The sequence below is a fragment of the Lacerta agilis genome, chromosome 4 (assembly GCF_009819535.1).
Source record: "Lacerta agilis isolate rLacAgi1 chromosome 4, rLacAgi1.pri, whole genome shotgun sequence".
Classification (NCBI taxonomy): domain Eukaryota; kingdom Metazoa; phylum Chordata; class Lepidosauria; order Squamata; family Lacertidae; genus Lacerta; species Lacerta agilis.
The window spans coordinates 57,367,323-57,390,338 of NC_046315.1; the positions used below are offsets into that span (position 1 = coordinate 57,367,323).

General features: G+C 40.1%; 1 protein-coding gene across 1 annotated transcript in view; it reads left to right on the forward strand.

The window, feature by feature from the left end:
• CFAP47 (cilia and flagella associated protein 47) overlaps positions 1-23,016 on the forward strand; it is a 186,097-nt gene that overhangs the window by 71,139 nt on the left and 91,942 nt on the right. Inside the window, exons 40-45 of the mRNA XM_033146380.1 lie at positions 616-702; positions 5,709-5,791; positions 9,130-9,332; positions 11,134-11,242; positions 13,123-13,349; positions 14,067-14,244. Coding sequence (XP_033002271.1) covers positions 616-702; positions 5,709-5,791; positions 9,130-9,332; positions 11,134-11,242; positions 13,123-13,349; positions 14,067-14,244 — 887 coding nt within the window. The remainder of the gene's footprint in view (positions 1-615; positions 703-5,708; positions 5,792-9,129; positions 9,333-11,133; positions 11,243-13,122; positions 13,350-14,066; positions 14,245-23,016) is intronic.

Consider the following 23,016-nt stretch of genomic DNA (forward strand, 5'->3'; position numbering starts at 1 on the left):
AAAAGCAATAGTTAAAATACAATACAGCATTTAAAACCAGCATTAAAATGCTGATTGGTCAACATCATCTGCACCTAGCATTCCACAGCATGTCTGAATACAGAGGTCTTAGCCTGTCAGTGGAAAGATAGTATGGAGGGAGCTACTCTAACCTCTATTGGGAGGGAATTCCACAATATGGGAGCAGCCACAGAACAGGCTGAAAGTTATCCAGAACTTTGGGATACCTGGAAGTTTTTGTTTTTATAAAGAAGACATTTCACCACTGCTTCTTTTAGACATGATGGGACTCTGCCTTGATTTAAAGAAACATTCATCACTCCCATTACCCACTCCACCAGTCCCCCAACAGCTGCTTTTATAAGCTGGGAGGAGCATGGGTCAAGAACACCTTGGGTAGGCCTAATCTCTCCAAGGATTTTGTTGTCTAGGTAAAAAGTACATGAAAAAAGCTTAGGTTTGGTTATTAAAGTATCTTTGCTAGTACAGAGACTTTGGGATGGGTAGGTCAAAGTTATTAAAATCTAAGTATTGCTGTATTCCTATTTTTGCAAATTGTTTGTTTTATTACCTTTAAATATTGTAGGCTTTTTGCTAAACTGGAAATATTTTTAGTATCGTTTTAGTTGAATCAACCAGTTGCATCACTGAGCCTGAGAACTTAGATCAACTCAGCCATATTAAACAATGTAAAATGAAAAGGTAAGTTTTCAAACTTATTAACTCGCAGCTCAGTGAGAGATAATATAATTCTGTCATTTTTTAATACTTCCTTAGTAGGTTATTGCACTATGGCAGTTATAGTAGCAGTTAAAATGAATGAATTCTGCAAGAGTGTAATTATACAGAGTAGTGGTACATGGGTGCGTGCATATGCACTGTGTTTCTTACACCCACATTCTGGTTTAATGGGTGAGAGGAAGGACCAACCTCATTCTTGTCTTTTTAAAGCAGCAGACGTTCCGTGTGTATATTGGTCATTATAGAAATAATGAAGCTTGCTAGGTGAATCCTGCCCATGAAGCAGAAGCCCTGTGCAAGGGGTTCCACTTGCGCAGTGTTGTTTTCCCCCTCTCTTCCCCTTTCCGCCACCCCTGGTTAATTGGCTTGGGGGGTCAGGAGACCCCACAGAACAGCATGTAGGCAAGGAGGAAGGGGATCATTTTGTCTAGCAGGTTGATTTGCTCGCACAGGTAGAACTTTTCTGCTAGCACAACGTGAACTCTATCCAGATGCTTAGAAAGTCGAGGTAACTGTAACTCAATTGCTCCTGTGTGAAGTTCCTGTGTGAGCTACCTTGCTGAGGACAAAAGTATCACCTGATCAAAGGCCCTTACCTGAGCCCTGCCCTGAAGGTATCTAGGAAGACTTCCCGTTTCTAACCCAACAGCTCCTATTGGGTGAAACTAGGCATTCAATATCCAGCCCCACAGAGTGCACAGCCTGGAGGGGCTGCCTTCAGAACAAAGGTGTCTAAGGGTGCTCAGCTGTTGATCTTGCCACCTTTCCATCTCCTGCACCTACCTGCCAAAATGTGAACAAATTAACCTGCTAAGCCACACTCATCACCTATGCCCTTACTCACTATGCCATGCAGCACAGAGTAGGTGATGAAATTAACCTGCAGGAGTGAACATGGGGCAAAAACTTCCTCAGCTCTGCAGTGACTGGCACCAAGATCAATCTTGCAGCCTAGGATGGGCCAGCTGGTTGCCGGAAATCAAAGGGAGGCAGTGCATGTGTTCTTCCTCTTCCTCAACCAACCACAGAAATGCTCTCCATCGATAGCTTTGCAACAGCGGTTTCTGTGAATGGGGTTTACATTGATATCTTCTCATCTATATTTACTGAAATTCTATGGTTGAAAATTTTTATATATGCATAGAACATTCACTTTGTACCTGATTACGGATGGAATATTTCAGTATTATTAACTCCTGTTATATGTGGTATAGTCATCCTTTCCACAATGGTAACTTTCCATATGTGAGGTAAAAAGAAACTATCACATTGTACTCAGTAAATTTATTTACCTCACTGTATTCCTGTAAGAGGTTTCTGAAAACTTTTGAAATAGGTGGAAGCTAAGAAATTCTACTCCATTGAAAGAGCACCACAAGCGTGACTGCTTTTAAGATCCTCCTAGAATTGGGGACAGGAGGAAATGCAGATTGAGAATCCCTGCTATAACCCAGGTTCCTTGGTGTGGTTTACCAATATATGAAAGTCTCTTTGAGGGCAATTCATTAAAATATATGCTGCTGCTGCTGCTGCTTCTTTATAGCCTTTATAACTGATGAAGCTCACATTAACCCTAACATTGCTAATTTCATTATTTGGCTGCAAGGTTTAATTATGGAAAATGTAATCCTGTTCCACAGAGTTAGATAATAGCAATAAATTAGTGTGACATGTATGTTCTGCAGCTGATTACTGTCTTGAATAACATACTTACAAAATGACATTAATAGGCATGAATAACCTAGGCCTACAATTACAATGGGCCTATTCTGAGTAGAATATAGTTGGATACAACCCTAAGTTTGTTTTCTCTTTGCTATATAATTGCCTTATCAGTTGTGATGGCTTCTAGATTGACTGTTCAGACAGTGAAATTTGAATATTTGTCTCTTAATCCTACTGTGTTCAACTGTAGCCAGGAACCAAAGTATCATGAAATGAATTTTGTGCAGCCAATAGGCCTTGAGAGTCATTTTTTTGTGAGCCGCCATTACCCATTCTTTTCTTTTTTTACTTTTATGCATGATTGATTAGGTATGATATAGAAACATAAATGCAGTACTGTCATTTTTGTATCACTACTCAACCTTTGGTATGGCAGAAAGTCAAAAGCATATTTTAGATAGTAGTGTCATATCTTTTTTCAGTTCTAGAACTCATCTTTAGCCCCCAAATGCATTTGGTGATCCACTTAATTATATTTTACCACATGCCTGTATGGTGGCAGTACTGCTGTTAGACCGCAAGCTGGTTCCTGATCCACCAGTTGAAGACTGCTGCTTTAGATACTCATAATATTACCTTACCTGTGATCAGTGTGGAATAATATGGGTTTTAATACTATACAAGATAAAACTAGGAGATTTTACTCAGTTATCAAAAGATCAGAATCCACAGCATAACAAATAAAAGGGGCAACGGGCTATGAACAAGATACAGGATATCAAACACAGGAGTTTCAAGGTTTCACTATGACATTTGTGTTATATTCTTTTGTTTACATGGATATTAGGAGGCAAGCCAGTCATAGAGAGACAGTATACCCTTTCACATGCAGAGAAAGTATACTGAAAATGAAAATAAGTATAAGAGAAATAGCTGCCATAAAGGAATATAAAACTGCCCTAAGGCTTCAGTCCTATGCCACTTGCTGATCAATTAGACATTTTCAGCTGTGTTTAGGATTGAACCAAGTAAGATCCTTCAGTGACACATGGCTAACCATGAGATAGTAAGTCATAATCTCAAGGGAACAATTTGAATTTACAATTACAAATTAAAATAAGCCAGTTAACTATATAGAATTGTAATTGAAAGAGCTCAGAGTAACTGAATAGATTGTTGGCTTAGGGGATTCCTTTGAGACTTCAAATAGATTTAGGAATTGCAGATGAGGACACATTTTCAAATTCAAGGTTACTCCATTATAATCATCTGAAGAAGTGTGCATGCACACGAAAGCTCATACCAAGAACAAACTCAGTTGGTCTCTAAGGTGCTACTGGAAAGAATTTCCTATTTTGTTTCCTATTTTGTTTCCATTATAATACTTAATGAAATAGAAATTCTTAGATTTTGTGGCCTAAATTAGACATTCAGGTAAATTACTGGGATTAAGACGATTTGCTGGAGGAATTAAAGATCAGATATCAAGATCAATTAACTCATATTTGTTATACACATGTGATACTATATTCTTTGCAAAAACATTTAGTGTAACTATTTAGGAAGTTATATAAGTGAAAGAAACATAAGGGGCAAGATTAAAGAGTCTTAATGAACTAGGTAGAAGATTGGTAGCGCATATTCACTGAATGTAACATGGCAGTGGCATTAAAATACTGGATACAGTGATCCAGGTCTGGTCTGAGTACAGTGGTACCTCTGGTTAAGAACTTAATTTGTTCTGGAGGTCCGTTCTTAACCTGAGGTACCACTTTAGCTAATTGGGCCTCCCACTGCCGCCGCACCGCTGGGTGCGATTTCTGATATCATCCTGAAGTAAAGTTCTTAACCTGAAGTACTACTTCCGAGTTAGCGGAGTCTGTAACCAGAAGTGTTTGCAACCTGAAGCGTTTGTAACCCGAGGTACCACTGTATTGTAATATCAAGAGATTATTGTGTAAGTGAGTGGAGTCTTCATACCATTTTAGGTTAGATGTCACTATACCTCTTCTTTCTTGTCCCTATAAAGTGTTTGTTGAGGTAGCTGAGGTCTCTTGTTTCCATGAACAAAATTTAATAGAATTTTGACCCATTATTAAACGAGAGATGGGTATGCTTCTTGGTAAGACTTGGAATAAGTAAAGATGGTTAGCTTTGACCAGTTTTTGAGCTTAGTTGTTAAATGTTTTATCAAGGGAGTAAAGTTCACTTTTTCTAGTTTAGATAGAGTCATAGGTATATTCACTCCCAGTATTTCTGGCCAGTTGTTTTGTGTCAGTTCAGTTGTTTTGTGTCAGTTTGGCGGGGTGTGTATACCCATCAACCCAGATTTGGCGAAGTTAACAGTGACCTCAGATATCTTGCCACATACAGTGGTACCTCTAGATGCGAATGGGATCTGTCGCGGAGTCCCGTTTGCAACCTGAGCAGTCCGCAATCCACAGCGCCGCTTCTGCGCACGCGTGGGTTGCGATTCGGCGCGGCTGCACATGCGCGTGACATCTGCGCATGCGCGACCCGCCGAACCCGGAAGTAACCCGTTCCGGTACTTCCAGGTTTGGCGCATTCATAACCTGCGCCGTTCGCAACCCGCAGCAAACGCAACACGAGGTATGACTGCATAGCAAGTTGGTGCATAACAGCAGGTAAAGAGGCTTTAGGATCAGAAAGAAATAGTGCAACATCCTATGTGAACATATCAATAAGATGGATTTTCCCAAATAATTCAAAACCTTTTAGATCCTCATCTGCTTTCAGTGCCAAAGCTAAGGGTTCTGTGGCCAGGGCAAGGTAATGTGCAGCCCTGCTTCATGCTCCCGCCAATAGGAAATATCTAAGAGTGTTCCCCATTCACCAAAACCTGGGCCAGTAACCCATAGCATAAATCCGAGAGCATATCAACCCAGGATGCACAAATACCAAAGGAACCTCGAATTGTAGAGAGAGACTGTCAGTTTAAACAATCAAATGCCTTGACTTCATCCAGCATCCCAAGAACAAGAGGTTCTGGACGTGATTGACCCTTAAAAAATGTATTGAGAATCTTTCTACAGTAATAGTAATAGGCTATGAATCCGACTTGGTCATGGTGGACATAGTTGGGTAAATTTCTTTAAAAGGCAATTGGTCAGTATCCCTGTAAATTAGCATTCATATTAGTCAATGAAATAGGTCTATACAGTATGATTCAACTTGTTAAGGTTTGGGTATAACTGTGATAACCGAGGCACCCCAAGATTCAGGAATTTGGCCTCTATTCTTTATGTCAAGAAACAGTTCGTTTTTCTTTTTTTTGTTTTTAGCTCCGAAGCTGACATACTGAATAAAAGACATGATGTGATAGGTGTAAAAAAATTCTGCAGTCAGGAGGACAGCTCAAATGCTGGTAAGCTCTATTTTTAATCATGTTTCTTATTGGTTTCACAGTTTAATTTGTTAAACTACATATAACATTTTTCTGATTACTTAAAAAAACCCTACTATATTTATAAATATTGATTTTTTTTTGGGGGGGGGGGAGGCTTATAGTGCCCAAATGTATTTTACCTTCACCAAAGAGTAACAATGTAATTCTGTATAAGTCTTTTGAGAAGTAAGTCTCACAGAATGAAATGAATTTTACCCCAGGTAAGTGAGATTGCACCCTAAGGCACTTCTAGCTTGAAGTGGCAGTGCACTGGTGTGGAGAGCAGGAGTGGGATGGGGAGGAGGAAAAAGGAAAGGAGAGGTGGGTTTAAAAGTCCTGCAAGTGCATCCTTTGATCCTATTAAGTCTATCTGCCGGGTCTTAGATCCACTTAAAATATTTTATAATGGAGCCTTTTTTGTGCATCTTTTTGATGGGGTTTCAGCTGAGCAATGAAACAGTCATTTTACTAATAATTCTGAGGACCTGCCTCTTCCTATCCGGTTATGGGTTCATTATTGTTGGCCCTATTTCTCAGTGATGTATTGGGCAGCTGAGCTCCTGAAAGATCAGTGATTTAAATATCTTATTTAAACAACTGTTAGTTCCTTGCAGCTTTTGAAAGAGGAAATATCTCATTTGTTTTACTGTTTTGTTTTGACATATATTAGATATAGGTTTTGACTTAAGACTTTATTTCAAAAAGGAAAAAACTATATTTCCTGAAATATATACAGATTCAGAGTGAAAACATAGCCTTGCTCCCAATGTTGATGATTAAGAAAGAACTGCCCTCCCCCTTTTCTGCTCTGACTGGCATAAAACAAGAGGACTCAGGAAGCAGCAGTGGATCTGCCACTCAGTTTCTCTCTAGATAGAATTGCTCTGCCTGCTGTTATCTTTATGGAGGAAAGATTGTTGTCCGGGTTAAAAAAAAAAGAGCTACTTCTAGTTATTTAACAAAAAAATCCGCAGTTGCTCTGTCTTGAATTCGTATGTATTTCTTTTTAAGTGTTTATAACAGTATACCTGTAACATATTCTAATATAATGCATAGTATATAAAAAGGTCTTCTATAATATATAGTATATAACATAGATCACAATGGAGAGAAGCTCTTATATTCAGGGATTTGTGTGCATTCAGCGGGATGTTAAAGAATGAAAGCTTTAATTCTGGAAGAGTAGTCACCATCCCTGCCTCTTGTTTTGAACCACAGTAACTTTAGGTAGAGGTAGATGTCAGAGAATTCTGATGAAAAAGGAAGCAGAAATTGCTACAGTTTGCATGTTTGTGTGTGATCAGGAAAATAAATCAGTCAAGTGAATACAGTCATACCTCGTGTTGCATACGCTCTGTGTTGCGTACGTTCGGGATACGCACTCCCGCCCCCTGGAAGTGTTTTCTGGAGTCCGTGGTAGTGCACGTGACCGCCGGATGCGTAGAACGCTTCTGCACACTTCGTGCATGCGCAGAAGTGCTCAAATCGCATGACTTCCAGGTTTTCAGGTTTTTTTTTTAACGTGCGTTCGAGTTACGCACACCCGCATTATGCACGGCGACCCGGAACGGATCGCGTGCGTAACCCGGGGTTCCACTGTATTTTTCCATGTATAAGACTAGGTTTCCCCCCTAAAAAATAATGTCAAAAATTAGGGGGCATCTTATACATCTCTCCCCATTTTTTAAAATCTGAGTCCCCCAAAATAGGGGACTTATACATAGGGGCATGTTATAGACAGAAAAATATGGTAATCAGCAAATGAAATATTCATTTCAATGTGTCAAAAATTGGCAAAAAATTCATTTAATTTAAGTTACATAATTAGTTACATAATCAATTTAGCTTACATTAAATAGCAGACAGTGGGATAGTATTTGGCAGAAATCAAACTGCAGCAGAACAGAAATAGCACTGATTGCTGGCCCGGGTGCAATGTGGCTGCAAGCAGTCAAGGGCTAATATGTGGAAATGAAATAATCACAGGACAATTGCTTTGGGATAAAATGGGCCACAACTTTGTTGATTACAGATGTTAGTACGTAGGTCTTGGCATAGGCATTGGGTGTGTATCCAGAATTACCCAATCTGACTGTTGATTGATTACTGAGTAGGCATTGGGCAAACCTTAGTCTTGGATGAAGGGGGGTTGTAGTCTCTTCCTGCCCCTCCAGTGCTAGGATATCCCATTAAAGGGATTTGGGGGGGGGAGTTGCTTATATCAGAGGCTCAGGCAGGGGCTGGGGCCTATAGTACTCCTCAAAGTGGCAATTCCTGCAGAGGTCCACTAATTTGATGTAAGTCTTAGAAATCCTCTGCTGCCAAAGTGACTCTTGACATCACTTCTGGCAAGTGGGCCAGAGGTTAATGGTTACCCAGTGCCTGTTCCAAATCTTTTCATCTGCATTCAGTAAATCTGTGGCCTTATTTGATCCAAACATAAGTGTGTGGTGTCCATTATTATATGCTGTCAGGGAGGTGGGGAGCACAGAGCGTCAGCACGCAGTTGCTGTGAGGAATTGATCAGAACCACAGGCGAGCCACCAGAATCCCCTGCAACCATTGGAGGAGGAAATGATGTCCTTCTCAGTTGTGTGAGAAACAGGTGCCTGCCCCCCACCCCTAGCACCAGGCCACAATCACTGCTCACTAGGGGAAGAGATACGTGGTCCTTGCAATGAATACAAATCAGAAGGGAAATCACTGCCATCTTAAACCCTGAGCATGATGTTGGGTTGTACTCAGTTAACTTTTAATCAGAGTAGATCCATTGAAATTAATGACTCTTAATTTCAGTGGGTCTCCTTTGATTAATAGTTGAATACAGTTACAACTGAATACCTATATGAAATTAACTGCATGATTGTTTGAAATGGACCTCTTTGCTGATTCCTGATTCAAATTTCATAATACAAATTCATAATACAATGCCTGTATTATGTCTGGTCATAGCATGTCTCATAGTAGCTGGGGTGATTTGCAACAGAGAATGGTATTAAAAGGAAGGATTAACACCCTTTCTCCCACACTGCAGGCACAATTCTAATTTCTCCCCTACCCCACACTCCCCAAGTTGCTTTTAGGCAGAGACAAACATGTCAGGAAATCCAGCCAATGTGTGGTTCTGACCCTTTAAAAAAGTGCCTTATTCAAAATTCTCCTGATCTTTGATTAGCATAGTTAAAGCTGATAAAAATGGAAAGCATTAATTAGCATTTTTCTATTATCTGTCAAGTTTCATTGTATTACTTAAGAATTAAAATATTACATATTGTTCTGTACTGTAACTGCATTCTTACAATGTTTCTATATTATAGCAGAAGAATTTACTAGCTCTGATGCTGTAGATGAATCTCCGGATGATGCATTGGCAACTAAGGAATCAAACTATTTACAAGAGTTCTTTAGCCCAGTGGATGTAGTTTTCCTGACGGGAGAAAGCAGTTCAATCCTCAAGCTTCATTATCTTCCTTTTATTATGGGAAAACGTTATTGTGCCATAATTTTGTTCAATGAACAGGTAAATATGTATATTTTTCATACATTGCCCTTGTGAATGACATGAGAAAAATGGGGACACTAAATCTTATTGTTATAACAGTTTATTGAAAATGCAAAAAATAAAAGTAAAATAAAATGCACCAACATCAAATCCTTGTATCCTAGTACATTCTTGCAAAGTCCTTCTGTCTTCTCCAATCCTCCATAGGTCCATGGACTCATAGGTAAATATTAAGCAATCCTGAAGAAAGTATGGAAGATGTTCCATATCCATATCTGCATGCCAACACATACCTTTTAAAACAAGCAAACAAACCAAAGCACTTTAAAAAGGCATTCATTCAATCAATGAAATTATTGCCTGCTTTTCGGTCAAATGATATCCAGCATCTTATAGCTGATTATAACAATATAATACAGTAAAAAGAAATTGCCCTGCTGATGGGGAACTCAAGAAATACATTGGGGAGAGTTGATGTTAAAAGCAGTCCCAGTCTCTTTGATATTTCTATAGCTGTTGCTGCTATTTTTATGAAAGCTCAGGTGAACTGGGGGAAATAGCATGCCCTCCACCTCTCTTCCAGCTCTACAATTCTGTGATAAGCAGACTGTAAGAGATATAACTGTCACTAGAACACATGTAGGCACATCACAGCCTATGAGGTGCATGTGGCTCTCCACCACTCTCTGTACAGCTTCCCCCCCCCCAATAAACCCACCAACTTTACCTTTTTGCTGAACTGATCAGCCATCAGCTAGGTGATGGGGAAAATCAAGCAATTTAAGATCTATTCGGACTGCTGGGGGTGGAGTTGTAAAAACCTCTGCTCTGCAACAATTCCAATATACATACAGTCACCATTGCTGTAGTGCTCTTAGCAATCTCGGCTGAATTGCTGTGTGTGTCCATGGAGGGAATGTTTTAGACGAAAACACACAAACACACAATTTCTTTTAAAGGATTGGTTTCCATATTCAGCAGTTTTGAACCATATGGCCATTAAAAAGTTACAGTTGCGTAAGTGTCTTAACGGGAGAGCTCAAGATTTTTCAACCTTTATTTTTAAATGCAAGAGTCAGCATGCTGTGAAATAGAAAAGAGCAGTACTGTTAATTTGACCTTCATTTATAGGTGTCAAGATTGCCTACAGGTATAACCATAAATTCTGTGTGTCTGTTAAATTGTAGCTGCATTTCAAAGTTAATGAGTGGGACCACACTGTCCTAATAAAGTCAGAAATATTGCCTTAACCCACAAGGATTAGAGCTCTAGAATGGGATGCCACGATAAATGATATTCTTAATGTTTGGTTATACATATGTGCAAAATGTTGGAATAATATCGAGTTCTCTTTTTGTGACTCCAATAAGTAAAGTATGTAACATGGGATCAGTCTAATAGGTTGATAAACCTATCCTTGAAGTCCTCTGCTGAAGACTAATGCACATTTAAAGGTCCAAATGGGTTAAGCCAATTACACCACATCCTTACATGCAAATAATGCATGCAATCAATGGGGGAAATGGTTTTCATGGCATTGATAAGGCACCCAAGTTAAATAATGACAAATACTTCTGGTCCTAATTCTTTCCTACCCAATGTTGAATTACTAGATTTATTTTATTATACCTTATGGTATTTCCAGTTTAGTTTATAAAGAGGCTTTAAAACGAAGACTCTCAAATGCATGAAATATTCTTGTAAGTCAAGCTTCAATGTTGCTGCAATGGATTTGTGTTTGTTTATAGTCTGAGAGGCTTCTAATTTGTTCTGCATGGATTGTTGTCGAAATTGAAATGCATATGTTCTTGTGTTTCAGATTGGGGAATTTGTGTACCTGGTGGAAGGAACATGTGATTTACCATTGCCTTCAGGCTTACTTCCAATGAATAGCCCAAATGTTCTGTGCATTAGCAGCAGGCTAGAAGGTAGAGTGGGGGTGTAAAAATATCTCCCCCCCCAACGTCAAACTTTTAGATACAATAAATTTCACAAGCAGTGAAATATTTTGCAATGTGGAGGCATCAGAAAACTGCCATGGAATATATAATTGTTTCTTTTCCTGGTATCTCAAATGGTAGTCAAACATTTTTATTTGGATTACAAATTACTTCTTGCTCACACGTATTTCTTATCCCTGCATATGCCTGCTCTCTACTGGTGCAAATAACAAAGGATTATTTTCAGTGTTCTCCATACATCATTATCAGTTGCAGCTTCTTTCCTGGTTGTCTCAGCATTGTATATTGGTAGCATATGGTTATGACTCTGCTTATATGAGCTCTATGCCAGGTGAATGTTTCTAGACTCCAAAGGATTGAAATTTGATGTACAGAGTTCTGTTCTGACCATTTATCAAAGCCACATGAAGTACCCTTAAAGGTATAAAAAAAGCTTCATGCTGTAATCCTTCACAGTATTTCAGGCCTGCAAACCTGTCTAGCTTTTTTTTTTTAACAGGTCTCTTTATATTTAGACTTACTTAAGCTTGCAGAAATCAAATTTCCGGTCTTTGTTCAATTAGTATCCTCTAGCCATGCTGCCATCTGGATTTATTACTGGTTGATAATGACCATGAGCTGGTAACCCAAACAGGCAATAGTTAAAGGAGAATAAAAGGTTATTTATCTGTAATTGTAATTCTTGAAGATAATAGCTTGTATAGCCTTCCTTCACTTTGCATGGATCCAAACAGCAAATTACCTTGGAAGAGCTACAGTTACTGCACAAGTGACCTTTCTTTCATGGCCTGTGATTCAGACATACTCCTGCATGTCCATTTAATGAGGGCCAAACAGCGCTGTCAGCAAGGGATTGATGCTTGCGGAGACAGTGTGCCCCTAGGCTTCTCCAAAATGGAGTATATACTGACAGTAGTACCAACGAGAAATATAGCTACATTTCTTTAGCACCACTGGGCCATAGATATACACAGCTTTGGCAATAGGGCATGTAAAGTCTCTAAACCTGCGTTTAATTGAACTCAGTTTTTACATACTCAGGATTTGTTCCGTGCTGTGCTTTTGAATGAAACCAGTAGCTTGAACTGTAATGCTAGCAATGACTTTTTGCCTGTTCATTTGTGAATATATTGGTGATTAGATCTGTTTGCACCATGCACAAATCATCAGCCATGTCCTAATGCGCATTCTTTTATATGTATTTAAACTGTAGAAAAACCTTGTTTTGGAATTTTCATGGCTTGCAAAAGTTGTTTAGAAATCTTTTTTAAAAAAACATTTTCCTTATTTTTGCTTACTGTGAAGTAATGAAAATCAAGAGTTACGGTATAAGATTAAGACTTATTTCCATCATGACAGCTAAAAGGGGAAGAAAATGTTTTAATAGCATTGTAGTTCAACTGTTTTAGTTGATAAATTGAAAACAAGTTTGAAAACAAGTGGATTCAAGCTGGTTTTCTCCTTGATTCCAGTGCATAATAGAAATGGGAATTCAGATTGCCAACTTTTTTCTAGCAGGAGTTCTGTATCTTTGTAGTTGCTTGACATGAGAAAATCGACAAGATGAAGTTTATTCCTTCACCTTATTTATCAGGTGCATTTTGTTGAACCATAGGTGTTAAAAGCACAGGAGCCCTGCTGAGAAATAAAGTTAGCAATGCTAGTTTTTGAGTTGTGTTGTCCTTGTCAGCTTTTTCTAACACTTGGCTTTTGGCTCTTGCTCTGGGAAGCCATAGCAATTGTTGCTATGGTACCAAATTTAGCATCTGCCTGGTGCAGGTGTGCTGTAGAAGCAAAAATCTTAGTTGGCCGTTGTTGATGTTACCTCTTGCTCTTGTTTATTACAGGTGACAGAGAAATACAACCAGTGCTTTGTCTGAAATGTTGTGTTGGTGATATGCTTCGAGAAAAGCTGAAGATTCCTCTTGTGAATGAAGCTAGGGAAAAGGCTCTGGCTCTTGCAGCACAACAGCAGATGTCTGCTTTGGAGTATGAGCGAAGAAAGGTCACTGGGACACTTGAGAGCAGCAGTGTTCGAGTTGCAGTTGCAGCTTTAGGTCTGTCACAAGTTGAGGTAAGAATATTATTGACTGCAGATCTTATAATTGTACTTGATTCATTACATTTTGAAGCTGACATGGAAGCAACACTTTGACTGCATACTGCACGATTGGAAAAGGCCCCTTATGTCAAGCTGATTACCATCTGAGCACCAATCTTGTAATGCAGTTTTCTCTGTTCTGTTATAAAGCTGCCCAAACCCCCGAAGTTTGATTTTGACATGTAACATCCAACCTGGGAGTAAGCATCTCAGCACATAGTAGCAGGGTTGGATCAGAACTATGGAAGTTCCTGGGCTAGCAGACCCTATTCCAGCCAAAACACAATTCATATGCACGAGATAATCCAGTTTCTTTCGACATGTCTGTGCCCAGCCCCCATCCTTAATTGTTCCAACTAACATAATTTTAGTAAGAACAGTATCATCCATTTCACTTGAAAAGAAAAATTGGTGTGTGCCGTAGTTAAGGGAAATACAGCATTCCTACAGGCAGAAGTTAAAAAGTAAACTATATTTGCATCACCAAATCCCCCAAATGGCTTTTTAAACAATAGGAGATTTTGAAGAGTATTTTGATAATTGTGTAATACAATTAAGAAAGTAATTCTGCAAAAACAAGGAAATAAAAATCTAGGTGCATACACAGAACCTTTTACATGCTTCCTTGTTGACTTGTAGTTAGCATGAAAACATTGTTAAGAATCAACTACACTGTTCTTTTATTTACAGAAAGATGCGCTGCACAACTTTCCTAAATTTTCTACAAAATATATTGAGTACAGTGTTGAAGTGAGCATGCCTGAATATTTTGAAAGCCCTGAAAATATAGAAATACCTGTGTTGGCATCAAGCAGAATTCATCCTACACAGCAGGGAAAAGGACATATTTGGTCTGCAGAAGAAAGAGGTGACAAGCATCTGATTAGTAAATTACTACTACTACTACTACTACTACTACTGTCAATAACAACACTCTTGATACTAATTCTGAAATTCTTCATATATCTTACCATCCTGTTTACTGCAGATGTTCTTCACTGGGAAGGGATGCCCAGTGAGTAGAACAATATCTGTACTGTGGAGATGAGAAATGGTCTGAAGCCGTTTACAACTTCTGCAGATTACAGGAGCATTTTCTTTTCCTCTGCACTTATTTTCATTATAACCAGGCATAAGGGGAGTGGGATGTCAGTCCTACAGGAAAGCTACTCTTGGTTTTTTAGAAGCTACTAACTACAGTAACATCAATGTAGTAAGACTGCAGATGTAAAATTTCCGGAAATTTTGAAGCCATGAGGAAAAAAAAAAACACGTTTCCCCCTCTGTTTTTTCCCGGGGGGAAATTGAAATTTTGGAAAAATTGAAAAAAAGTTCAGTGTGGAGTAGTTTTAAAAATTGTGTAAAACGCAGTGTATATAAAAGCATTATGCTTGCAGTAAAACAGGTAACCACCCCCCTTTCCCTCAAAAGCAACAACAAAAAAGCAAGAAACCATCAACATAAAAAACAATAAGATTTGCCCCTTAGCACCAACAGCAAATAAAGTTAAGGTCCACCTCAATATTTAAGCTCCATAGAAGGTCTACCCTTTGAGTAGTGCTTTAAAAAAGAAAAGAAACAGAAGACACAACATATACATGCAGTTTATTCTATCTCATTTTCTGAACTACTGCTATCATTTTCCATTTCTTCTTCCTCTTCCTCTTTGTCATTTTTCTAACGGACTTCTAAAAAACGGCTTTGGGAAAAACGGGGGGGGGACCCGTCCCCCCCATTTTTTCCGGGTTTTTTCCAGGCCTTCCCATCTCCACTTGAAGACAGCCGGGGCAACGTGTAAGGCAATTTTTTTGCATGCCTGGCCCAGAAGTAACCAACATCCAGTTATGAATAGTATGTTGCACTAAGGCTCTAAAACTCTGAAAGGAAAAGGAGTGTGTGTGTTTTTAAAATTGATTTTGTTATATATTGTAAACTGCATGATGGTAAGAGAGCTTCTAAGTAGTTTACAAAAATATACAACAGAACATTAAAATGACTGATAAAATATAGTTAAAAGCAGGTATTTATGAGTATTCAAAAGATGATTAAAGTCAGCAATGGTTTGTTGTTGTTCAGTCATTCAGTTGTGTCCGACTCTTCATGACCCCATGGACCAGAGCACGCCAGGCACGCCTGTCTTTCACTGCCTCCCACAGTTTGGCCAAACACATGCTAGTCGCTTCAAGAACACTATCCAAAGGAAGTAAATCGCATGCAGCTTCTTGTGTTCAGATGAGCCGACACACCAAACCTATCAAAACAATGTGTCTTGGCTCTCCTCATCCGATGAGGAACTGGAACTCATGACTTTTATTTTCCAGCTACAGCAATGCATAAGGCAAGTTACAGGTTGCAAGGATCATCAGTTACACAGCATGGCTAAGTGTGAGCCAAGATGTTGAACCAACAAGCGACATGTCCCCTGCCTTTTCTTTGGCAGGGCAGGGCAGTTACAGGAATGAATATGTCAAACAGCTGACAGGCACTTCTAGTGGGCTGGCTAGGTGAGATTTGAGCACGCTGGTATCTCTGCGACTCTAGGCCAGGGGTAGGCAACCTAAAGCTCATGGGCCGGATGTGGCCCAATCGCCTTCTCAATCCGGCCCACAGACGGTCCGGGAATCAGCGTGTTTTTGCTTGAGTAGCATGTTTCCTTTTATTTAAAATGCATCTCTGGGTTATTTGTGGGGCCGGCCTGGTGTTTTTACATGAGTAGAATGTGTGCTTTTATTTAAAATGCATCTCTAGGTTATTTGTGGGGCATAGGAATTCATTCACCCCCCCCAAAAAAATATAGTCCGGCCTACCACGTCCGGCCCACCACATGGTCTGACGGACGGTGGACCAGCCCATGGTTGAAAAAGGTTGCTGACCCCTGCTCTAGGCAATGGCATCAGATTTACTCCCAGCAGCCTCCTATGAAGGAAGCAGATGGTGAAGGTGACTCATTACACAAGCTAAGGAGTGTGTATCTGGAAGCAATAATGGGAGACACCAGTTTCCTGAATCTTCTTTGGAGGGTTGGTTTCCACCCTCTAACCCACTTGGACCCTATGAGGGATTCAACATTCCTTGGTGTTCACAATCCATCTTTTGAGGTTCAGAATCCTCTATCCCCCACCCCTGTTGGAACCCTCTCCAGGTCTTCTAAGGAGGATCTCGGGGTCTGGTCACCCGCTCCATGACACCTCCATGGGGACTCTGGCATAAAGCAACTTAAAATGCTTTTATTACATGATTATAGCCTTTCCTCAGGCTTCAAGTAATTTTTTTTCTAGTTGATATTTTTCGGGCTCTTCAAAAAGAATTTGTGCCTGAAAATAATAATTTACGGTTGGAAATTTAAGGACTGGACCTTTGGAAGTAAAGCTTGCGCCAGTGAAGCAAACAGAGCATGTGGGACAAATAGCTTTGATTATACAGGATATGTAGTGGAATAATCATACAAAAAAGGCCAGTGACTGATTTTGGTATCCAAAACTTTTAATTATCAACATGTTTACTGGAAATCTTACCAATGTTGTTGTTGGCATCCATCTGTTAGGAAATATTTTGAATAAGCTAACATAAAAATAAAATGTCTCAGAATTGCTTACCAGTTTTTCAACAAGATACTATCACACTTGCAGAATCTCAAAAGGGCCGTTGGTTCATTTTTAATCTCAAAGGAGCCCTTGATTCATTTTGACATCAACATGATTTTGTTCATGTACCTGAGTGAAATATTGTTACATATTTGTCTGCATATTTCACATTGTCAGTCTGTGCCATCTTTGTGTCTTAGGGGTCAAATTAAAGATCACTGAACCATAGCTGTGGCAATGAAAGGAGGTAATTTCAAGTTTGCCTGGTTGCTTAAATATTCAGGATACCTAATTTGGAATTCACTGGATTTTGTTGCATAAGTGCTCCATTGTAGTACCTAGCAGTTCGAAAGCACACCAGTGCAAGTAGATAAATAGGCACCGTTGCGGCGGGAAGGTAAACAGCGTTTCCGTGCGCTCTGGTTTCCGTCAAGGTGTTCCGTTGCACCAGAAGTGGTTTAGTCATGCTGGCCACATGACCTGGAAAGCTGTCTGTGGACAAACACTGGCTTCCTCAGCCTGAAAGTGAGATGAGCGCCACAACCCCATAGTCGCCTTTGACTGGACTTAACCGTCCAGGAGTCCTTTACCCTTTTTTTTTAACCTTTATGAAGAGAATACAATATTGGTTTATCTTTAACGTGTTAAAATACTTGTTTCTTTTCTTTTAAAAGTAACTTATCAATTTTCTCACACATTTGTATTCATACATTAATTAAATAGTTTGTAGCTTGGATTGTTGCTATTGGTGTTTAGGCTTCATAGAGTTTGAGTTGTGTGCGTATTAAGCAAAAGACTGCCAGCTGTCTGTGACATACCAAGCTATCTTCAATTACTTATATGTAATGCTTCAGAAAACAAATATTAGCCTATATATTCCAAATTCAAATTCCATCTTACAAGACTGAGCTGGATCTTTTTAGCAAAGAAGCGAAACTGCCTTTTTTATAATAAGCACAAAAATGAAGAATTGGCCATCATGTTAACCACAACTGCATGCTGATGAGATATTGTAAGGGGAATAGGAGTCTAATTCCTGAAGCTTTGAACAACTAATATGGTTGGCTGGCATTAAAAATAATAACAATCTGCACCTTGTTCCTATGACTCTAAAATGCAGACATCTTATGGTACCTTTGTACCATGTGAAGAGTTTTATCTGCTGATGTATGCAAATGAAACTGCTGTTAAAGGTACAGAAGCAGACCAGACCATCTTTCTGGTCAGTTGGCAACAGTGACAGCTGGACTTTGGAGTTATAAATACATGTGAATAATTCTGTAACATGCAATATTCCAATGAATGATTAAATAGTTTGCTTTGTACTTGATGCTTGTGAAGTGCTATTTAACTGTTAAGGCACTAACCACTTTAATATGCTTTTTTATTTTTTATTTTGTGCCTGAATAATTTAAGTGAAATTTTTAATAATTACATTCTGTCTTTTGGTGTGCTGTTCTTTCATGCTTAATCAATAGCTGTTCAATACTCTGAAACTAAAATAAGGGTGGATATTAGCTATTGGCTAATTCTATCTTCTTTTTAATTCTGTCTCTCCATGGTTTTTCATCTCTAATGGCCCATTCATTAGAAAGCAACACATGCGTGTGTGTCAGACGCAGGGCAGCACTAAAAGAAGCATATCTCTGTTTTCAGTAAAGTTAACTCTTTATTCAAAGAAAAGAACATACACTTGGCCTAGTGGTCCCAGCAACACTTCCCAGCAGACCTTGCCCCTGTGCAGCAGTTGCCAGGACTGAAGATCCCTGTCTTCCACACTTCTCTAAGGCTCCTCCTCTCCTGGCTGTTTCCCAAGCAGTCTCAAACTGCCCTCTGCACATTTCTGATCTCTGTTCTGCTCTTCCCATTACTATGCAGGTTCTTGGGAGGAGGGGAGGGGAGCCTGTTGCAGCAGGAGAGGGAGACTCCCTGGCTTCTTCAGTCTGAACTCTTCTCCGCTTGAACTCTCCTTGGTGTCCCACCATCAATCTCCTGGTCCCGAGCCTTCCTCCTCTGGGGTTTCCCTTGGGGGTTCCATGACTGGTGCCTCCCACCACTCATCTTTGTCCAGCCAGTCCTTGACATGGGCTACACTGTTGATTGTCACATCACTAAAGTTTTTAGAAAATAAAGCAGACCACGCAGCCAAACATCCTCCACTAATCCTTGCAAATAAGATTGAATATCATGTCACATCACATTACTTAGGCTAGCAAATCATTTACAATATGTTGACGTCTATGGTTGTTAGAACTAACATTTATTTCCACTACTCAATTTAGAAGACATAAATATTTACATATTTAATAACACTATCTAGAAAGCATTGATTATATTCTCTGCAGCCAAAGATGGAGAAGCTCTATACACTCAGCAAAAACAAGACCTGGAGCTGACTGTGGCTCTGATCATCAGCTTCTTATAGCAAAATTCCAGCTTAAACTGAAGAAAGTAGGAAAAACCACTGGGCCAGTAAGATACAATCTAAATCAAATTCCTTATGAATACACAGTTGAAGTGAAAAACAGGTTTAAGGACTTAGATTTGGTGGATAGAGTGCCTGAAGAACTGTGGATGGATGCTCGTAACATTATACAGGAGGCAGCAACGAAAACCATCCCAATGAAAAAGAAATGCAAGAAAGCAAAGTGGCTGTCCAATGAGGCCTTAAAAATAGCGGGGGAGAGAAGGCAAGCAAAATGCGAGGGAGATAGTGAAAGATACAGGAAATTGAATGCAGATTTCCAAAGAATAGCAAGGAGAGACAAGAGGGCCTTTTTAAACGAGCAATGCAAAGAAATAGAGGAAAATAACAGAATGGGAAAAACCAGAGATCTGTTCAAGAAAATCGGAGATATGAAAGGAACATTTCGTACAAAGATTACCACAATTAAGGACAAAAGTGGAAAGGACCTAACAGAAGCAGAAGACATCAAGAAGAGGTGGCAAGAATACACAGAGGAACTATACCAGAAAGATATAGATGTCTCATACACCCCAGGTAGTGTGGTTGCTGACCTTGAGCCAGACATCCTGGAGAGTGAAGTCAAATGGGCCTTAGAAAGCCTCGCTAACAACAAGGCCAGTGGAAGTGATGATATTCCAGCTGAACTATTTAAAATCCTAAAAGATGATGCTGTTAAGGTGCTACACTCAATATGCCAACAAGTTTGGAAAACTCAGCAGTGGCCAGAGGATTGGAGAAGATCAGTTTACATCCCAATCCCAAAGAAGGGCAGTGCCAAAGAATGCTCTAACTACCGCACAATTGCACTCATTTCACACGCTAGCAAGGTTATGCTTAAAATTCTACAAGGCAGGCTTAAGCAGTACGTGGACCGAGAACTCCCAGAAGTGCAAGCTGGATTTCGAAGGGGCAGAGGAACCAGAGACCAAATTGCAAACATGCGCTGGATTATGGAGAAAGCTAGAGAGTTCCAGAAAAACATCTACTTCTGCTTCATTGACTACGCAAAAGCATTTGACTGTGTCGACCACAGCAAACTATGGAAAGTTCTTAAAGAAATGGGAGTGCCTGATCACCTCATCCGTCTCCTGAGAAATCTGTATGTGGGACAAGAAGCTACAGTTAGAACTGGATATGGAATAACTGATTGGTTCAAAATTGGGAAAGGAGTACGACAAGGCTGTATATTGTCTCCCGGCTTATTTAACTTATATGCAGAATTCATCATGCGAAAGGCTGGGCTGGATGAATCCCAAACCGGAATTAAGATTGCCGGAAAAAATATCAACAACCTCAGATATGCTGATGATACAACCTTGATGGCAGAAAGTGAGGAGGAATTGAAGAACCTTTTAATGAGGGTAAAAGAGGAGAGCGCAAAATATGGTCTGAAGCTCAACATCAAAAAAACTAAGATCATGGCCACTGGTCCCATCACCTCCTGGCAAATAGAAGGGGAAGAAATGGAGGCAGTAAGAGATTTCACTTTCTTGGGTTCCATGATCACTGCAGATGGTGACAGCAGTCACGAAATTAGAAGACGCCTGCTTCTTGGGAGAAAAGCAATGACAAACCTAGACAGCATCTTAAAAAGCAAAGACATCACCTTGCCAACAAAGGTCCGTATAGTTAAAGCTATGGTTTTCCCAGTAGTAATGTACGGAAGTGAGAGCTGGACCATCAAGAAGGCTGATCGCCGAAGAATTGATGCTTTTGAATTATGGTGCTGGAGGAGACTCTTGAGAGTCCCATGGACTGCAAAAAGATCAAACCTATCCATTCTCAAGGAAATCGGCCCTGAGTGCTCACTAGAAGGACAGATCCTGAAGTTGAGGCTCCAGTACTTTGGCCACCTCATGAGAAGAGAAGACTCCCTGGAAAAGACCCTGATGTTGGGAAAGATGGAGGGCACAAGGAGAAGGGGACGACAAAGGATGAGATGGTTGGACAGTATTCTCGAAGCTACTAACATGAGTTTGGCCAAACTGCGGGAGGCAGTGAAGGATAGGCGTGCCTGGCGTGCTCTGGTCCATGGGGTCACGAAGAGTCGGACACGACTGAACGACTGAACAACAACAGAAAGCATAATTTCCTGAATACTTCTCTATTGTTGTTGTTGTTCAGTCGTTCAGTCGTGTCCGACTCTTCGTGACCCCATGGACCAGAGCACGCCAGGCACGCCTATCCTCCACTGCCTCCCGCAGTTTGGCCAAACTCATGTTAGTAGCTTCTCCAATCCTCCATAGGTCCATGGACTCATAGGTAAATCTTAAGCAATCCTGAAGAAAGTATGGAAGATGTTCCATATCCATATCTGCATGCCAACACATACCTTTTAAAACAAGCAAACAAACCAAAGCACTTAAAAAAGGCATTCATTCAATCAATGAAATTATTGCCTGCTTTTCAGTCAAATGATATCCAGCATCTTATTGTTGTTGTTGTTCAGTCGTTCAGTCGTGTCCGACTCTTCGTGACCCCATGGACCAGAGCACGCCAGGCACGCCTATTCTTCACTGCCTCTCGCAGTTTGGCCAAACTCATGTTAGTAGCTTCGAGAACACTGTCCAACCATCTCATCCTCTGTCGTCCCCTTCTCCTTGTGCCCTCCATCTTTCCCAACATCAGGGTCTTTTCTAGGGAGTCTTCTCTTCTCATGAGGTGGCCAAAGTACTGGAGCCTCAACTTCAGGATCTGTCCTTCTAGTGAGCACTCTGGGCTGATTTCTTTGAGAATGGATAGGTTTGATCTTCTTGCAGTCCATGGGACTCTCAAGAGTCTCCTCCAGCACCATAATTCAAAAGCATCAATTCTTCGGCGATCAGCCTTCTTTATGGTCCAGCTCTCACTTCCATACATTACTACTGGGAAAACCATAGCTTTAACTATACGGACCTTTGTCGGCAAGGTGATGTCTTTGCTTTTTAAGATGTTGTCTAGGTTTGTCATTGCTTTTCTCCCAAGAAGCAGGCGTCTTCTAATTTCGTGACTGCTGTCACCATCTGCAGTGATCATGGAACCCAAGAAAGTGAAATCTCTCACTGCCTCCATTTCTTCCCCTTCTATTTGCCAGGAGGTGATGGGACCAGTGGCCATGATCTTAGTTTTTTTGATGTTGAGCTTCAGACCATATTTTGCGCTCTCCTCTTTCACCCTCATTAAAAGGTTCTTTAATTCCTCCTCACTTTCTGCCATCAGGGTAGTATCATCAGCATATCTGAGGTTGTTGATATTTTTTCCGGCAATCTTAATTCCGGTTTGGGATTCATCCAGTCCAGCCTTTCGCATGATGAATTCTGCATATAAGTTAAATAAGCAGGGAGACAATATACAGCCTTGTCGTACTCCTTTCCCAATTTTGAACCAATCAGTTGTTCCATATCCAGTTCTAACTGTAGCTTCTTGTCCCACATAGAGATTTCTCAGGAGACAAATGAGGTGATCCGGCACTCCCATTTCTTTAAGAACTTGCCATAGTTTGCTGTGGTCGACACAGTCAAATGCTTTTGCATAGTCAATGAAGCAGAAGTAGATGTTTTTCTGGAACTCTCTAGCTTTCTCCATAATCCAGCGCATGTTTGCAATTTGG